The 19,814-nt window shown below is 44.6% G+C and overlaps 1 protein-coding gene across 1 annotated transcript; it reads left to right on the forward strand.

Moving 5' to 3' along the window:
* The first annotated feature begins 14,108 nt into the window (after positions 1–14,108).
* STBD1 (starch binding domain 1) lies at positions 14,109–18,471 on the forward strand. Its single transcript, XM_004430854.3, has 2 exons — positions 14,109–14,731; positions 16,601–18,471. Exons 1-2 carry the CDS (start codon positions 14,524–14,526, stop codon positions 17,461–17,463), a joined length of 1,071 nt encoding a protein of 356 aa, XP_004430911.1. The 5' UTR covers positions 14,109–14,523; the 3' UTR covers positions 17,464–18,471.
* The last annotated feature ends 1,343 nt before the right edge of the window (positions 18,472–19,814 follow it).

Here is a 19,814-nt window from a genome sequence, read left to right on the forward strand (position 1 = left end):
CAGAATAAGTTGCTATTCCACTAATGCGACTGTCCCCAGACTCCCTCCATGTTCCAACTCCTCACATGTGCCCACGTTTGGTAGGCCACAGGAGCCACAAAGGGAGGGCTGCCCCTCCTGCAAACCCAGAAGAGAAGGCATCCAGTTCTACTAGGAAAGCTGGGGCAGGATTCTGGCATTCAGTTCCAGGATTCTGACATTTAGGTGCTGAGCAGCTGGTGGTGTTAGCAGTGAGGGTCTGGAGAGAATCCATTTCTTTCCCTGGCCACAATGTTCCTGGCTTTGTCACATTCAAGCTTAATTCCCATCAGGGACTCAAGTTTGGTTTTAATTGCTGGACGACTAAATATTCAACAGAAGTAGTAGTCAAATCAGCCTTGGTGAGAGGAGATCCAAGTTGCTGAACCCACATATAGCCTGCATTTCTGCCTCCATGGCCACTTTGTTCATGAGATCACTGTGCAACATGGGAGTGTCTGGATGAAGAGTGGAAGACATGCAGAGGACAGGTCAGCCTTTTCACCTGATTATTGAGCCCTTCTTCTACAGTGGAAGCCTGTTGGTGGGTATTCCCAAAGAACCAAATAGCCTCATACTCTGGATGCATTCTGAGAGATCCCCTGTATACCTCTTCCCCCAAACATCCTTGTCACCAACCCTGCATTCTTGATCCTTCCAAGTCTCTGGCTGCTGACCATCAGCAGCTACTGACCATTAAGTGGTGACATATGCACCTCAGACCATTAATACTTTCAGACAAAGTGGTCTACAGGATAAAATGCTTAAAATTCTGCCTACTGGAAAATTCTCCTGCCTGTTGTTCTTCAGGGCCACCTTGGAGTTGGGCTATAGTGTTGTGACAGACCACTTGTGGCTGGTGCCATCATATTGTGCAGGTTGTCTCTTCAGGCACCTGGACTTAGAGAACAACCCTAGATGTTGTTCTAGGGTTGTAGAGAACAACCCTCAGATGTGTAGGCTGTGGCAGAATGGCAGTGTGGTAGGAGTGGGCACACCATGCAATTTGTTGTGACTTCAATTTCTGCTCAAGCCCAGTTCTATACAGAAAACTTCCACTTGATCATGAGAAGCAATATAATTTGGTAATTAAGCATGTGGACTTTGGAGCCAGAGGGCAGGGGTTAAAACCAAGCTCTGCTACTTATGAGTTATATGACTATGAGGCAAATTGCTTATCCTTTCTCTGCTTCAGTTTTCTCTTCTAAAGTAGGGATAATAGAAATAATAACAATTCTCCCAGAATTGTGGTGAGGACTGAAGGAAACGTTACAAGTAAAGTACCTGGCACATTGTGCACACACACTCAATATTAGCTGACTTAATGGTTTGGTGAATCAGATCCCCCCCATTTACGATGGGTACCAGTCACTTGGTTATCTCATGTCTCATGATCAGGCTGCTATATTTACCAGTGCCAAGCAACAAATCAAGATTAGTTTCTCAAAAAGGGAATAGTTTTGTGCCACAGAGTTCATGGCTTGGTTGCAAAACCCTGGGGGCCTGTACTCTGATTTGCCTGTCTGGGCGTGCCAAAGCTCCATGCAGCCGCCCTGTCTGCCGCAGGAGCTTCACGCACACTGGATTCACTGGATCAGAGGGAGAGCTTCCTGGGCCAGCTAAAAGCCTTCTCCTGCTTCAAGCTGCACTCAAAGCCGGCAGCCTCTCAGATTACTAAAGAAATGAGCTGAAACAGCACATCTAAATCTGGCCTCCAAAATCCAAAGAGAAGTGCAGCTAGCACACCATTATATATAATTTCCAACACCCAGATGTAATAGATGTAAATAACCTCAAAAGCGTAGATACTAATAAAAAGTTGTTAACCATTAGAAAGTTATGAGTTTTTATCTTTTGTTTTAATATAATTTATTTAACTGTAAGTATATTTAAGTTTTAATAATGACTGTGTTTACCAACCAGCTCAGTAAATTCGTGAAAATCTGAAAATTGGCTTTTGTGAGCTGGTACAAGCTGTACCACATTACTGATGTAGGATTCAAGGCAATGAGGGATGTTAGTGATGAAGAATGAAGAGAATTGGCTACCCCAAACCCCTTCCAGTTCATTTCCACAAAGGTTATTACACAGTCTTCATGCAAGATGGGAAAAGCCTCCTCACAGAGGGGAGCAGGGAGAATTTCTTTGACAAGGAAGGCTGCATTAGATTGGGTTTGCCAAGGAGCAGATGGCAAAATGGGATTAGATGTTTGAGAGATTTGCTGGGCGAGGCACCAGGAGAACATAGGGAGAGGCTTTAGATTATGATGCATGTGTGATCCCTGTGGAAGGAGAGAGGGAAGGAAGGAGGATTAGGGTCGAAGAATCTTGAACTGCAGCACAATTCAAATAAAGATTTGGCCAGGCCAATGGGGATTTCTCAAGCCAAAGTTGCCAAGAGGAGTCACATCTTGCCAGAATGGGCCTGCCTTGGTACTTCTGCATGCTCAGTCATAGGCTAGGAGCAGCCCAAGAGAGCATGGCCTCAGTGCAAGGGTGGAAGATCCAGAGGGGCAGCAGCTGGGTCTATCAGTCCATTATACTCCCTGCAGCAGGATCTGAGTAGCGTATTTCCGTAGGGTTGGGCATTTAGGGAACTTGAAGCCATCTGAATCTTCCTATATGTTCACATTCTAGCATTCAGGGTCTCACTTTTTCCCAGTCAATGCTCTATCTTCACATAAGAGATCTGGCAAAGTTGTGCATTCAAATGATGTTTTAATTCAGCAAATTAAAGGGTCTTTTTTGTTTTTCTCTTTCTCTCTCAGTTCAATGGCTGCAAGACATGAGATACTTTTAGAAAATTCCAAAGAGTCTCTGATTTGGGGGGTGGTCTGTGTTTGTTTAAAAAAATGTCCACAAATTATTTGACATGCCTCTCTTCAAAATGTGGTGTCTAATCCCTTTCCCCTTGAGTATGGGCTGTACCTAGACTTGATTTTAAGGAATAGAATGTGGCAGAAGTGATGAGGTGTGATTTCTGAGACTAAATCATACAAGACATCATGGCTTCCTCCTTGTTCTCACTTGGATCATTTGCTCTGGGAGAGACTAGCTGCCGTGTTGTGAGGACACTCAAGCTGCCTATAGAAAGGCCCACATGGCAGGGAACTGAAGCCTTCTCCAAATAGCTGGATAGGCCATCTTGGAAGAGGATCCTCCAGCCCCTACGCAGACTTCAGATGAGACTGCAACCCCTGCTGACATCCTTACTGCAACCATATGAGAGATCCTGAGCCGGAACCACTCAGCTAAGTTGCTTCTGAATTCCTGACCCATAAAACTACTCTAATGTTTGTTGTTTCAAACTAGTGTGTTTAGGGATTATTTATTATGCAGCAATAGATAAATAACATAGATTTTGGTGCATGGAAGTGGGATGCTGCTGTAATAAGAACCTAAAATGTGGAAGGGAGCAGGAGAACTGGGTAGTGGGTTGAAGCTGGAAGAACTTTGAGGAGAGTGTTAGTGAACCTTGAAGAGCTTTGAAGAAACTGTTGGCAAAAGCCTCATGGATTTTGAGGAGGCTGTGGGTGAAGGCTTGCAGGAAAATGAGGTAAACGCTATTGGAAATTGGGGGAAATGGTCTCCATTATGCAATAGCAGGAAGTTTAGCTATGCTATCACCTGAAGTAACATGGAAAGTCGAAAAGGTGCCTAAGGAACTGGGTGATGTAACTAAGGATGTTTTCACACAGAGTATCGAAGGTGCTTCCTGGTGTCTTCTTGCTGCTTATAGCAAAATGAAAGAAGAGATAGATCAGCTAAAAGAAGACTAGCTAAACAAAAAGGAACTAGGACTAACGGTTTTGAAAATTCCTAGCCTTGGGCCGGCCCCGTGGCTTAGCGGTTAAGTGCGTGCGCTCCACTGCCGGCGGCCCGGGTTCGGATCCCGGGTGCGCACCGAGGCACCACTCCTCCAGCCATGCTGAGGCTGCGTCCCACATACAGCAACTAGAAGGATGTGCAGCTATGACAGACAACTATGTACTGGGGCTTTGGGGGAAAAATAAATAAATAAAATCTTTAAAAAAAAAAAAAAAAAAGAAAATTCCTAGCCTCTCAGATGACAAATGATGTCTAAATTAAGAAACTCTTTGGAGGCTGGCCCAGTGGTGCAGCGGTTAAGTGCGCACACTCTGCTTCAGCAGCCCAAGGGTTCAAGGGTTCGGATCCCAGGCATGCACCAATGCACCACTTGTCAAGCCATGCTGTGGCGGCATCCCATATAAAGTAGAGGAAGATGGGCACGGATGTTAGCCCAGGGCCAGTCTTCCTCGGCAAAAAGAGGAGGATTGGCATCTGATGTTAGCTCATGGCTGATGTTCCTCACAAAAAAGAAAGAAAGAAAGAAAGAAACAATTTGTAGCAAAGATCTAATTCAAAAGGACACATAAAAGGGCACTGCCAGGAAAACCTGGTCTAAAGATGAATCCAAGGATGTAATTGTTAAATCCCTTGTTAAGACCTCAGAAAGATCAAAGGTGATACCTCAGAGTACCATTCAGTCAGACAAAAGTCCTACTAAAATTTTTAAAGTGTGTCCCACAGATTCTCTTAATCAAACAATAGAGCTTCTAAGAAACTGAAGGATATTGTTCTTCAGTAGAATCTCAAGATAGAGAAAGGCTTATCTTGAAGAGATTGTGGGTTTGGCTTTTGGATAATGTTATGGACCCAGTGAGATTCACAGGAGACCTGCAAGGTTTTTTGAAGAGTTATATTGGCATAAACAATGCCAGCTTGGGCTAAAAAAGAAAGTCTTATAAGAGGCTAAGTGTATTTTGCATATGAGGGGAATGTAATAAGTTATGGCTGGAGGACAGATTGTACTCGTCTTAAAATATGTCCACAAATTCCTCAATACTCTTTCCTTCAGAAGGTAGAGTTTAATTCTCTTCTTGAGTGTGGGCTGTACTTAGCTGCTTACTTCTAACGAATAGAATGTGGCAGAAGTGGTGATGTGTGATTTCCAAGACTAGGTCATAAAAGACATTGTGCTTCCTCCTGCTTTCTCTTGGATCACATGCTCTAGGGCAGAGTTCTCAACCTCAGCACTATTGATATTTTGGACAGGATTATTCTTTGTTGTGAAGGGCTATCCTGTGCATTGTAGGATGTTTAGCAGCATCTCTGACCTTTCCTCACCCAAAATTCCCAGAAATTGAATTGCTGCATCAAAGAGTATATACATATATATATATATACACACACACACGCACACAGAGTTGCTTATTTATTTGGTTTATTTTTTTTTGCTGAGGAAGATTAGCCCTTAGCTAACATCTGTGCCAATCATCCTCCATTTTTTGTATATGGGTTGCTGCCACAGCATGGCTGACGAGTGGTGCAGGTCTGTGCCTGGGAATCGAACCTGCGAACCCTGAGCCACGGAAGAGGAGAGGGCCAAACTCAAGCACTAGGCCATGGGGCCGGCCACTCTGTTTTGTTTTTTAAGGCTCTGGATAAAGAGTGCCAAATTGCCCTCCAAAAAGTCTGTACCTTTTCCCATTTTCACGAGTTGAATATGAGTGCCTTTTCCTTACCATCTTTGCCGAAATTATTTTGTCTTTAAAAAGCAAATCTTTGCCAATCAGGTAGACAAAAATTGGTATCTTATTTTAATATGTTTTTCTTTTATTATTGATGACCTTGATCATTTAAGAAATTATTTGACCTTGATCATTTAAGAAATTATTTGGGTCTGTTGTATTTCTTCGTGCTTTAGCCCATTTTTCTCCTGGGACATGAGCAATGGTGCACTGAGGGGACCTACCTTCTCTGTGGGCAGAACAGGCAGGACAGCACATTCTGGATGCAGAGCTGGAGAAGCCCTGCTTTCCTCAGTACCCCTCAATACCAGGCAGACACCCAGCGTGTGAAATTCTTCCATTAGAAATCCATTCTTTTAGATTTACTTTAAAATATCAAGCAAATTCACTCTAAGGTATTGGTGACACATTAACTTTCTTTTTGACGTATATTAACAGACAATAATACTTGGAGTGCCATGTCAGGTGGGTGGGTGGGATCAGGAAGCAGTTGAAGATTAACACTGAAAAGAGGAAGAAGACAAGAAATGGGATGACGGGCACCCCAAACTTTGTCTTCAGCATGGTATTGCTTAGGTCTGTCTTTTTCTAATCTACCTCACTCTCTCCCAAAAAGATAACTGTCAATTCTTTAAAAACATTTTTTTCTGGACATTTACCTCCTATGTTTTGGTAATACATTCTAGTGCATCACCATTCCTGGTATTAATTAATTAATTAATTAATTAATTCAATAAGTAGAGAGTATGAGCCCCTACAATGTAGGACTCTAGACACTCTATAGGACACTGGGGAAAAACCTATAAATTCCCTGCTCTCATGAGCTTATACTCTAGTGAAGGAAACACCATTAACGGGTAATCAAAGAAGATAATATGGTGAGTGATGTGGGATATAACAATCAGGGGGGTGTGGGACGAGAATACAGGCGGCAGGTCTGCTGGGCGAGGTGAGGCCATGGCTTTGGATAGGGAGGCTGGAGAAGACCTCTCTGAGGAGAATTCTGGCCTACATTCTCTTCAGTAACAGTTTGCACCTGGTGGGTATGGGAGTCTTGCTCCTCACTACAATTATTTGAATTATTCCCACTTGGGTGAAGAGTTGGTGTGTGTGGCATAGCCTGGCAAGACTGATATGAAGAAGCAGAGAGAGCCGATCGTGCCTACTGCTCTCCTTTCCGTGTGCGAGACCCGCTGCCCCTGCTCTGGATGCCCCAGACACCACCCTTAAATGATTTCCGTTTTTCCCTTTCTGATCCCCTCCCTTTCTCCCTCCCTTCCTTTTTAAACACTCCAGATCTGAGTTAACCTCACTGCTTAGTCTCCTTGCTACTTAAAGTGAGGTCCACAGACCAGCAGCATCAATATCAACCGGCAGCTTATCAGAAAAGCAGAATCCCAGGCCCCACCCAGACCTACTGCTTGGGAATCTGCACTTAGCAATGTCTCCAATGCGTCGTCTGCACATCCCAGTTTGAGAACCCCTAGGTCAGAGCTATTATCCTCACTGGTCTGTGTAAGACTGTCTCTGGTTGTTTATTTGTTCATTCCCCTTTATTCCAATGCCCATTCCTATCCTTTCACCCACCAGACACTCTCTTTAATCTGCTTAAGAATTGGCCTTAAATATGCATGTATCTTTGAAAATTAAGTAGTGTTATTTTGAGTATAAGTGTATTTTCACTTTACATAAATGTTATCATACTAGAAATCTTGTTGTTTCATAATTTTTAGTCACCGTTGTGTATTTAAGATTTAATTATGTTGGTGTATGTAGATCTAATTCATTGTTCTAACTACTGCATAGTATTTAGTAGGCGTCCACTATGTTTTACTAGCTGTTTCCCCATGATGGGCAGCTAAGTGGCTTTGAATTACTGCTGCCCGAAGTAACAATGTGTGTCCCCTTACAGTGTTGTGCAAAATTTTCTCTGGGCCATACAATTCAAGAGTGGGATTGCTGGGTCATGGGGTATATGTATACTTAATTTCACAAAATTCTTCCAGATTGTTCTCCAGATTGTTTGTTTACTCTCCCACCAGCAGCATCACACCTTCTTACTAATATTTTCCTTTCTAATGGATGTGAAATGGTGTGATATCATTGTTTTAATTTGCATTTATCTGATTACCAGTGAACTTGAGCGTTTCTGCATCTTTTTGCTAGCCATTCATTTATTCAACCAAAAATTACTGTGAGTGCCTGTTATGTTCCAGACGGTGCTCTAGGAACCAGGGAAAAGCATCCGCTGTCCATTTTATATTGGATCTCATGTCTTTTTTTTTTTTTTTTTGTCAATGTGTAGTTCATTGTATATCTGCATATTAATCCCTTCTCAGTTTTAACAACACAAAACTCTTCTCTGTGTCTGGATCTATCTGCTAACTTTGATTATGGCATCCTTCATTGACCAGATAGCCTTATTTTGATGAAGTCAAGATATTTTTTGGCCTCCTATATTATGCAATATCACAGTGATAATCCCCTGGATTTTGTTCTATTAGCTTTGTAGTTTTACCATTTACACTTAGGATTTTATTTCATCTGGAGTCCAACATTTTATGTGATACAAAGTAGTAATCTAACTTTCTTTTTCTCTATACAGTGAGCTAGTTCTCCCAACACAGATTTTCCTCTTTTCTAAAGGTTTCATCAGGGGCCGGCCTGGTGGCAGAAGAGGTTAAATGCACGTGCTCCGCTGCGGCGGCCCGGGGTTCGCAGATTCAAATCCTGGGCGCGCACTGACACACTGCTTGTCAAGCCATGCTGTGGCGGCGTCCCATATAAAGTAGAGGAAGACAGGCACAGATATTAGCCCAGGGCCAGTCTTCCTCAGCAAAAAAAAATAAAAGAGGAGGATTGGCAGATGTTAGCACAGGGCTGATCTCCTCACAAAAAATAAATAAATAAAAAGGCAATTATTTTTGGGCTGGCCCCGTGGCTTAGCAGTTATTGCGCGCGCTCTGCTGCTGGCAGCCCAGGTTCGGATCCCGGGCGCTTACCGAGGCACTGCTTCTCCGGCCATGCTGAGGCCGTGTCCCACATACAGCAACTAGAAGGATGTGCAACTATGACATACAGCTATCTACTGGGGCCTTGGGGGAAAAAACAAATAAAATTATAAAAAAATAAAAAATAAAAATAAATAAATAAATAAAGGTTTCATCATTTAGCGTAAGAGATCTCAACCTTGAGTCTATTCTGGGACTGAGATGAGTCAGAGGTTTGCAAACAGTTGCAGTTAGCAAATGTCTCTGTGAAATCTGAAGCTGGGCAGCTCCAGTGTGACCGCTGTGCAGAGAGGTTTGACTTGTGGTTAATGTTATGTGGAGTAGCAGGCGCCAGAGGCTTGACAGCAACCGACAGGTGCTGGTGGTGGTGAGCACTTGTAACTAAGCAGGCGAGGGCTGGCAGAGAGAGGAATTACAAATCAACAGCAAGGCTGAAATTCACCATAAATGTTGGAATACTACCAGAGGGGTTCTTTGCTGTCACACATCCAAATTTGCACTCACATCTAAATTTTGTGCTTTGAAATTTGGACATGATTTAGTAGCTGTTAGATTCAGTGTAGCTAGCGTTTCAAGCATGAGTCCTGGGAGGTCGGAATACTAGGTTCAAATTCCAGCTTGTTCACTCATCAGCGGTGTGACCTTGGGCAGATTACTTCTCTCCGGGCATTACAGGAGATAATCCTTACAAAACACTTAGCTTAGTGCCAGTATATATTAGGTATTCAATGAAAAAGGATCATAAAAAGACCTATTCGATAATAGACTTCACATTCCAGGGAATACAAAGAATAAACAACTCTGGCCCTCAAGAAATTTATGATCTAGTATAGGACTGAGATAAACTATAAAAATAATTATACCATAAGAGAAAATCTCATATTTTGCTCTGAGAGAGTTACAATATGTAGTCAGAGTTCAAAGAAAGGAATGACGAATGAATTTGGGGGCTGGGGAAATGTTTCATGGAAGGAAGTAGCTTTTAGGAAATGTCTAGACCAATGAGCCAAGGTTCCAGTGGGAGAGTCTTGATGGCTGGAGTGCAGATAAATGGTAAGAGAAAGGCCTGGGGAGGTCATTGGGGCTGTGTCATAGAGACCTTGAAGGCTAAAATGGGGTTGATTTAATCTGGTAGACAGAGGAGATGCCCTGCTCTCGGGACTGTCATTTAGAAAGATTGAATCAAGAGTGGTTGCAGAGTGGATCGCAGCCAGAAGGGAGGGAGGTGCAGAGATGAATTAGGAAGGGATTGTAGTTGTCTAAACAGAGCTGGGTGGGGTCTGAATGGGGGCGAGGGCACGGGAATGACAGGGATGGGAGCAGTGCAAGAGGGCTGTGACTGAAGAATCAACAGGACTCAATGAGGGAGAGGTCTCCCAATGGCAACCTCTTCTCCCAATGGCTAGTTCCTACTTCCTTGGCTTTCCTTAAAACCTCAATCGGATTTCCTTCCTCGCACTCAGCTGATAACCCCACTCCCTGCCTCCTTTGTACCTCAAAATGTTTCTTATGTTCATTCCTTTCTTTCTTCATGCCTGTCTCCTTCTTTCTTCTGAGGCCAACTCTTCCACTGGTGTCCTTCGCTTGACTCACCGCTTCCTCCTCCCTTGTGGAATTCCCATGAAGTATTTCCTATCCTTTTCACATCTTCAGTCTAGGTCTCCACTGGCTCTTTTCTGCTTGCAAACATGCCCAGGCCTCTCGGTCTGAAAGAACTTCCCTTGGGCCTTGTTCTATTCTTAAGCCACACTTCAACTTCTCTCCTATCCTTTGCCTCCAAATTTCTCAAGAGAAGGCTAAATCAGTGTTGGACTTCACAGCCTTCACTGCCTTTACACCTCAGCCTTCCAAAATCAAACTCCCATCCCCATGAACACTGCAGTCACCGATGACCTCTTATATGTCAACTCCAACCATTTTTTCTCAGTCCTCTATCCACTTAAACTCTCCTGAGCGACATCCCCATTACCCCCTCCCCACCACCTTCTTGCACCGCTTTTTGCACCTGCCTTTGGAAACAAGTCTCCTGATTCTCTTTTCCCTAGCTCTTTCTTCCCACCCTCTTTAATCCTCCTGGCCCTGCAAACAGAGCTGCTTTTCATTGATTTGTCCTCATCCCTCTGCACCAGGAGTGAGCAATCTTTTCTTGCATGAGGTTAAAGGAAAAAAAAAGTATATATATAACTTTAAAATATCCATCCATTTCTATGTCTATTTATTTATACTCTATGTAATAGAACAATAATCAGTTAGAAAATGGGCACTACCTTATGGCCCCTAAACTATAACATCAAGACATCATCGCAACACAAGCAGCAATGTGGAGGCAGCTTTCCAATCTTCTTAAGATTATGCCAAGGGCTGAAGTTTGGCTCATTCTTGATTTCCCTTTGGAAAATTAATCTCTACTACGATTTAATTGCCACCTCTCTGTAAGGAATTTCCAGTGTCTCCAGCCCTGAACCCCTTCTTAAACTACAGACCCCCAGGTCCAACTTCCTGCTAGTGCCTCAAATTTAACCCATCCCAACAGAACTCATCATCTTCCTCCCTCGTCCCTACCAAATCTGCTTTCATTTTTCGTTCCCGTCCTCCTAGGCTCAAAGGTCTTCTATATAAAGGCAAAGAACATCATTTTGCAATTGTATGGTGATAAACACAGTATTGTTAGTGTTGCAAGAATGTTTTTAGAATATGTGGTTATAGACTTTCAATAAATGTGATAGTGAGTGGAGTAATTTTTTTAAAGCAGCAACGTAGACATCAATGAGTCAACATTTAAGTTTAAAAAATCCAAATAAATAATGTTCTTTAAAAATGTTGCATGATAAATCCGATACAATGTAAAAGGAATTCTGATGGTTGGGAAGAGTTATGTCATTTTTTGGTTATATTTTTAATAAATGAAATAGCAATTGGTGACAACAATCAACGTTTAGTAAGAGCCTTCTAGGTATCAGAAATGAATAGTGAGAATTGCATTCTAGGATTTTACACATCCTCTGGGATTTCATTCATTGGCACGTTAATAAAAAACTTTAACCAATGAAGCAGCAACTGAAGTTATCAGTGAGGAAATAAAATGTTCAAGGATTTTCTTATTATTTATAAAATCACTCCATTGGCGATAGAATTTGCAAAATTCAAGGACATCCCTCTGACATCAAGTTTTACTTTGGCAAAAGGAAACGGAATAACTCTAAACTTTTCTACAAAATTCTGACTATTAAAAACTTAGATCTATAATAGTTTTGTAATTTAAGAACCAATTAGTAAGAGAGTCCATAAAAAGCATGTTATTTTATATAATGACTAATTTTCTTAAAAATATAGTTTTGCTAACACTTTTTATTGTTTTCATACTCACCTCAAGATTGGTTTTGTTATCTTAAGGCTGCCTGAATTGAGATGTATGGGTGGTTGTCAGTGGTTTTAAACTTTAGAGGTCTTAAGGAAGTCCATCATTGAATCCCTAATCAGTTTGACATGAAATCTACCTGAAAAAAGTAACATCTACATTGCATTAAAAAATGCATATAGAATCTATATAAAGATGACAATAATGCTCCAGACTGGGAATACATGGAGCTAATTGAATTATTCAACCTGTACTTTTTGAGGGACCACTCTGGGAATGTTCTAGGTGCTGGGAATTCAGCAGAGAACAAAGGACAATAAACTCTGCTTTTGTGTAGTTTACATTCTAAAGAGAAGAAAGAAGTTAAACAGAACAAATCCATGGATGATACAGTGTATTAGAAGTGATGCCCCAGGCAAAAGGGGTGATTCGAACATGTGTGTGGTGATGGATGGTAATTAGTCTTTGGGTGGTGAACATGATGTAATCTACACAGAAATAGAAATATAATGATGTACACCTGAAATTTATGTAATGTTATAAACCAATGTTACCTGAATAAGAAAATAAAAAGAAGTGATGTCCTAATGCTAAAGAGACAAAGAGGATGGGGGTTTGAATTAAAATTGAGATTATTGGGGAAGGGCTCACAGGGCAGATGACACTTGTACAAAGACCTGAAGAGGGTAAGGGAGAGGATACACATCTGGATGGATGTCTGCAGGAAGGATGATTCTAGGCAGGAAGCCAGTGTAGCTGGAGAAGGGAGAGATGGAGATGAGCTCAGAGAGGTCACGGGGGACAGATCCTGCAGGGTCTTCAAGGTTTCCGCCATGAAATGTAGAGCAATTGGACTCTTGAGCAGAGGCGCAGAGGATGGGAGTGTTTTCACAGGATCATTCTGACTGCTGCTTTGAAAGTGACCTGTAGGGGCTCAAGGGTGGAAGCAGGGAGCACAGGGGGAGGCAACTGCAATCATCCAGGTGAGAGATGATGGTGGCAGACCAGGATGGCACTGACTGTGGAGAGAAGTAGAATTCTGAATCTATTTTGAAGAAAGAGTGGCAGAATTTTCTACTGCCTACTGAGAGAGGGGAAAAAAAAGGAGAGTCAAGGATGACTCAACGTTGTTTTTTCAGCAACGGTAAAGGATGTGGTTGCCATTTCCCGAGATGAGGAAGACAGGGCAAATAGCAGATTTGGGCAGGAAGATCGGGAGTTTGAGTGATTTGGCTTTGAGAAGTCTATTAACAACCAGGAGTAGATGCCCAGTTCGTGGTTTCCTTCCCCACGCTCCCTTTCCCCTCCCTTATGATAGTAGGGGTAGTCACCTGTACGAAGGCACGCCCCAGACCTCCATGAACTCCACTGGCCGAGCCTTGCACCCCGTCAGGGGCTTCTGTCCGCTCGAGCATGGGGCACATTTGAGCGACATTTTTTTACCAGAGGGAGCCATTTTAGTAATTACTCCAAGCAGATATTTGCCAGCTGTGGCCTTGGTTGGATGTAAGAGTGGGTAGTTCAAGGGAAAGGATACAAATGCGGGAATCATTAGCTTGAAATTGGTATGTAAAGCCATCAGATCAGCAGAGGAGTGAATTTAGAAAGAAATGTGTATAATCTTTAGCTCACAGGGTTGTTGTTTTTTGAGGATCAAATTAAATGCATACATTAAACACCTGGCACACAGACAACGCTTAACAAAGAGGCTTGCTATTTTTATTAACAAACCCATCCATAGGAGCTTGTCCCTGGGCAACATCCAGTCCAGACAGGAGGGCGCGCCTTTTGCAATAACCCTTAAAAGAGGTCGAGGAAGATGACTGGCATTTATAGACGGATGTCTCAGTCCACTCCTTTCATTTTACAGGCGAGGAGGCGGAGGCTGCGGGAGGCTAAGCGCAGCTAACTGGCTCCCAAATGGAGCTTCCACTAGGTCTCCAGGTTTTTCCGCACCGCGTCCACAGTGCTTCCAGCCTACCCCACCACACGCGGCCGTGCTACCGCTCCAGCCCGAGCCCCAGCCCCGCGCGTCACGACGCACGTTGGCCTCTTCCGCGACTAAGTTCCTGGAAGCTGCTGTCTCTAGCTGGCCGCGCTGCTGCCGAGTGTCCATGGGGCGGGGCGCCGAGGAGCCCGGCGCAGGCTGAGGCAGGGCTGGGCCTTGCGGGCAGCTGGAGTGACAGGCAAAGGCGGTGGAGCAGGACCGGGTTTGCGCGCGGTAGCTGTGCGCACTTGGGCTCTTTACGCGTGCGGGACACACGTGGAACGAGGCACCCGTTGAACCGTGCACCCCTTGCACTCCGGCCGCCGGGGACTTGCAGGGTCGGAAATTGAAAATGTTGGGAAAGGAAGGCATTAGAGTCTCCGCCCGGCCGGAGCCTGAGGCTGCAGCCCCGGGGCGGAGAGTAGGGCGGGGCTGAGAAAGTTGAGTGTTAGTCGCGGAGGGTTGGGCTCCACGCGGGAGCGCCCGCCGCCGGGCACCGTAAAAGGCTGGAGCGGACGGGGTAGGTGTGGCTCTGACTCCGTGACCTGAGTCCCCGTCCCGGTCACTGTGGTCTCCCGCAGCTGCGGCCTCTCAGCCATGGGCACCGTCTGGTCTGCCCTGCTAGTCGGAGGGGGTCTGGCCGGGGCGCTTTTTATTTGGCTGCTGCGGGACACAGGAAAGGAGGGGGACGCGGACCAGGAGAAGGACGCCTCTCCTGGCGAGGCTGCGGCTCTGGGAGGCGATCAGGGTGGCGGCGGCGGCCAGAGCCCTGGACCTTCCAAGCGGGAGCTGGTCACCAAACCAGGTATTCTTCCTCCCTGCGTCTAGAGGGCAGATCTGCCAGGGGGCTTTGAAGTTCACCGAGGGAGGAAAAACCCCACCTGGAGCTTTCCTAGCGGCCTCTTCCCGCGGACTAGCTGCCCCTAGCGGGGGCGGGACCCTCCCCACGCCCTTCATTATCCCTGGCTGGTGCGCACGCGCCGGACAGGTTTCTCCCCTCCACAGAGGCCCTGGAGATGCCCTGGCCGGTCGTCCAGGGGCCGCGCCCTGCTGAGTCTGCGCTCAGCGCCCACCCCTGAGGACCGGCCCCTGCCCATCCAGCGGGGATGGGCTCCTCCACTTGGCGGCGTTTGGTGCAGTGCGGGCGGCTGCAGCGGCCGCGCCCCTTCCCGGCCTTCGGAAAGGAGTGCTTAGTTTTAGGGGGATCCTGCAACCCTTTTCAATCTCTGACCGAGCAGGGACACTTTCTCAGTTCCAATCCCATAGCCTCATGTCCTCCCATGCCTCACCCGTGCGGTGAGCACCTCCCGCTATCTGGATGCTTCTGTCGGGAAGGCAAAGTTCAGGTTGGACTCTGGCCATGAAGGCCTTGGCTGCTGCCCAGGGGCTGTAAGCTGGCTGCCCATTTCAGAGCTATCCGCCCTCCCCTATGCTCACCCAGAACAAGGTTGTCTAATCCCTGGGGAAGGGACGCACTTCATAGCGGACCCAACTCCGATGAGTAGAATTGACATCTAGGTTTAAATCTCTACATTTGAGAGACTATGCTGGGCAAAGTAAGAGCCCTGGCAGAAAACCTTCCCATCCAGGGCCCTCCCTTAGCCAGCTGTCCATGCCTGGACTCCAGCCTAACGGAGAAAATGACATCTGTGAACTTTATTTTTAGTGGAGTGTTGTTCCTGCGCAGCCACTTGAAAATCTGCCCGGTGCCTTTCCCGAGTTGGTTGGGATGAGTAGAGAGATCATTCATCTTTTTCTGAAAGCCAGCATCATGTTTTAGGTTGAAAGTTTGGGAATTCAGGGTAATATTTATGCCTCACTTCCAACCCCACCATTAAAAAGAGACAAAATTAAACAAGACCCTCCCTCCCAAAGAAAAAACAACAAAAATCCTATCTGTGCTGATTGTATGATTTTGGAGATTTCGATCTTGTAGGGAGCTATTTGGACTACCAATGAGCTGGCCAAGAAGGAAACTGAGTCTTTGGGGGAGCTTGGATTGTGTACTTTAAGAATATTTTTTTTAAATGTACAATGGCAAGAGATGTAAAAGCCTGTTTTGTTTAAGAGGTTCCTGAAGCGCATGGGGTTGCCAAGGAGAAACCAGCCATCTCCCCACACCCTCACCCCCAGCTCTTTCCCAGTGATGCACTGCTGTCCTTTGTATCCCCCACAGCCACAGCGGCTGCTCATCTGCCCGCATCTGTGAGAGCTGACCCTGGTCTGCACGCAGTTCCTACGAGTACCCGTGTACTCTTCTGGTTTGTACGGTAGCCACGCAGCTCTTCACCGTACAGGCTGGACATTTTTTGATAGGAGCCAAACAATTTGACTTGGTTGCATGCCATATGGCCTGGACTACGGAGAGTGACAACCATGACAGGGTTACACTTCTGCCTCGACACCTTGCCACTTCCTTTACACTCTTTGCTGGTACACTGACACTCCTGGGTGCGCCTTTTATGGCTGGATATACATGTATATTCTTAGAGCACAGTGTTGGTGCAGTTAGTATCTGAACTAGGTAATTAAGTGCTTGATTTTAATAGAGATGAATTTTGTGATCTGTAGATAGGTTAGTGATAAAGTCTTCAATAATTATTTTCTCAGCCTAACTTATTTTTTTCTCACATGAACTGCCTAACACTATTATATTTTTCCTTTTGTTTTTTAGAGCATCTTCAAGAAAGCAATGGATGTTTGGTTTCAGAGACCAAAGGCTCTGGTAACCTGCAGGAAGCAGCACGGAGACAGGAGAGTCCTTCTGGAGAAGACGGTGACTGTGACAATTCAAGAAAACATGTTCCTTCTGGACAGTTTCCAGACACACAATCTCTAACTACGTCTGAGACTGGTAACTCCAGGAGTTACTCTGAAGTTTCAAGAAATGAAAGCCTTGAATCTCCTAGAGAACAACAGGGATTCCACAAAGGCCAAGAGACACCTGCTAAAGCAGCTCCAGGTTTTACAGAGAAGTTGCCCTCTAGCAACCTGGTCATGGATAGAGCTAAAGAACACGTGAGCCTTGCGCAGCTGGGCAGTCAGGACCCAGCTGACCACGAGGCCTGGGAAATGGTGTCTAGGCACTCATCTTGGGGAGATGCTGGTTTGGGTGGCAGTCTTAAGGCTCCACTGTTAAACCCAAAACAGGGAATGGACTATGGCAGAAGCACTCTTGTGGAAGCAAGAGGTCAGGAAATGGATGTGAAACCAAAAAGTGTAGTAGCAATGTCTTCAGGGTCTCGGCAAGTTAGTGTCAGGTTCCAGGTCCATTATATCACAAGTACTGGTGTGCAATTCATTGCAGTAACTGGAGACCATGAGAGTCTTGGGAGATGGAACACGTACATCCCACTCCAGTATAGCAAAGATGGGTTCTGGTCTCATTCTGTGTCCCTGCCAGCAGATACAGCGGTGGAATGGAAGTTTGTGGTGGTAGAGAATGGGGAAGTCACCCGCTGGGAGGAGTGCAGCAATAGGTTCCTAGAGACTGGCCATGAAGACAAAGTGGTTCACAAGTGGTGGGGAATTCACTGATTCAGTTTGCAAAGTATTGGAGAGGCTGTTGCAGAATGTGGAAGAGGCTAAGGTTGTGGAGCACATGAATAATTTAAAATAAAGGAAGTGTAACCCCAAATTTAGCCATCACAGTTGTTTCAAATTTGCTAGTGGCTTTTGTCTAATGTGCAGAAACATATATCGTAGACAATACTTCCAGTGACCATGGGCTTTTTTTCCTGTGGCCTTGGGTGGATTTATGCTGATCCATCATTACTTTAGGGTTGGTCCTGTTGGGCACTGACTTGGCTAAGCTTTAGATGTGGACTGGTCAGGGAGCCCAGAAACTAACCAGCTGCATGGGGTTCAAGCTTGAGCCTTTGGGTGATCCCTACACCAAGGGAGTGAAACAAGCTTCATTGAGAGAGGGCTGATTTCCTGCTGGTACAGCTGCAAAAGTGCTCTCTTTACTACATGCACACTTTAGACTTAAAAATAGTTAACACCATATGGAACTGTGATCAGAAAATATCTGGTCACTAGATGTGATTAGCAAGGACATGAGGTAATACATTAAGACTTTCCAATGTTTTTTGTTTGATTTTACCTGCCAGGTATGGTTTGAAGGTAGCAGGTATGTCTGTCTTAAGGATTGAGGGCTGAATCACAGTCCGTCATCGAGAACAGCCACGAGGAAGGGAAGGAGGATGGGGTTAAGGTGTGGGCTGAGTGAGGTGGCCTGAATGACACCTGCTAGAGGGCTGGCAGGTACAGGTACAGCCTGACTGCAGGGAGGGACACGCCCATCACTAGAGGGGCCTCTGCAGGATGCTCTCCCCTCGCCCCTCCCCTCTCACACCAGATGTGGACCGACAGGTGGACTGTCCCCTAGCAATCGTCTCACCCTCTTCCCTCTCCTTTCATCCCAGCAGCTCTCTTGGGTAACAAAATTATAACAGGACAGTGATATAGAAGTACATCTTTGCTCTGAGAAGAAATAAACATTTAAACATTGTTATTATAACTGAATAATAATAAAACCTGAGTTTTAATATCTTAATGTCTGAATTATTCATCTAAATCTTAGTACCATAATAGCTTAGATGTAAAATAAAATACTAATATTTTCCTCCACTAATAACAGACACAAAGAAAAAAGCAAACATCAGGAGAAAAAGTTTTAGAATATTTCTTTTAAAACTTTACCTTTGTTTGGAGGGGTATTATGCCTGCCTGTACTTGAAAATTAATTCTTCAATGTTAAAACAACTTTTACTAAGTGTAACATCTTTTGGCGAAACAATGTTTACTCCTCATTACAGATAGTCTTTGCTGAAAAGAGCATAATTCCAACCAAAAATAGTGCTTAAAAGAGCTATGTTTGACAGCTTTTGGCTCATAGCCAAAACCTTTATGGTAAATTCATCTATACTTCTTACATACTTAATGAATTTTATACCCTACCAGTGAGGTCTTCAGAAGGCATTTACTATTACAGCACAAAATGCCCAAGCATTTCTATTATGTAAAATTAAAGGTAAAACAATTTACAATACAAATATCTCCAGAATTCTATCACTAGCTATTTTATCATTACCTGATAAGAAATTTTTCAGTAAAGCCAATTGATGTAAAAGATACATGTACTAAACTTCATATTTTTAAAAATCGTTATTTAAAATTAGATGTGCTTAGAGTACTAATGCTGTCATTTAGAGGAGAAACAAGGATTTTCTTTTGGGAGTGCAGATGCCCTACTTAGTTTATTATCTTCACTGGTTAGGGCTCACGCTAGCTGCTGTCACAGACACCATCCATGTAAGCAGGCTGCAACAACAGCAGCTTAATTCTTGCTCACTAAACAGTCAGCAGTGGGTGTTTCTGGCTGGAGGGCCACTCTCCTGCTTGCAGAGATTCTCACCCAGGCTCCTTCTGTCCCGTGGCTCTACCATCCCCTAGTGTTACTGCCCCAAACTGGGGGTCTCTTGCCTGATGCACATAAACAAGCCAATTAATTCTGGCATCAGCTTTTGGGAGAGAATATTCCACGAGACTGATCTGCTGGGAGACAGGGGACGTGTGCCCTCAGATTTGTCTCCCTGATTCAGGATTTGGGGTGAAATTTAAGATGTTAGGGAGAGCAGACTGGCATGCGGTAATGCTGGAGGGACAGGTTTTGATTGGTGGGCTTCAAGCATTTATGGTAAGGTTCTAAACATTTATGATGAGGTTCCAAACATTTATGTTAAGGTGGGGAAGGAATCTTAACACCAGATCTTCCTGAATGCCGGACTCTTCACTTGTGATGAGAGTCCAAATTTTAAGTTCTGGTCATGTCCCAGTCCTTCAGTTCCATGGGGAAGAGAATCGTTGGTTCCACAATCATTTCA

This window comes from Ceratotherium simum, chromosome 8, assembly GCF_057802395.1.
Source record: "Ceratotherium simum simum isolate JZ-2026a chromosome 8, ASM5780239v1, whole genome shotgun sequence".
NCBI lineage: Eukaryota > Metazoa > Chordata > Mammalia > Perissodactyla > Rhinocerotidae > Ceratotherium > Ceratotherium simum.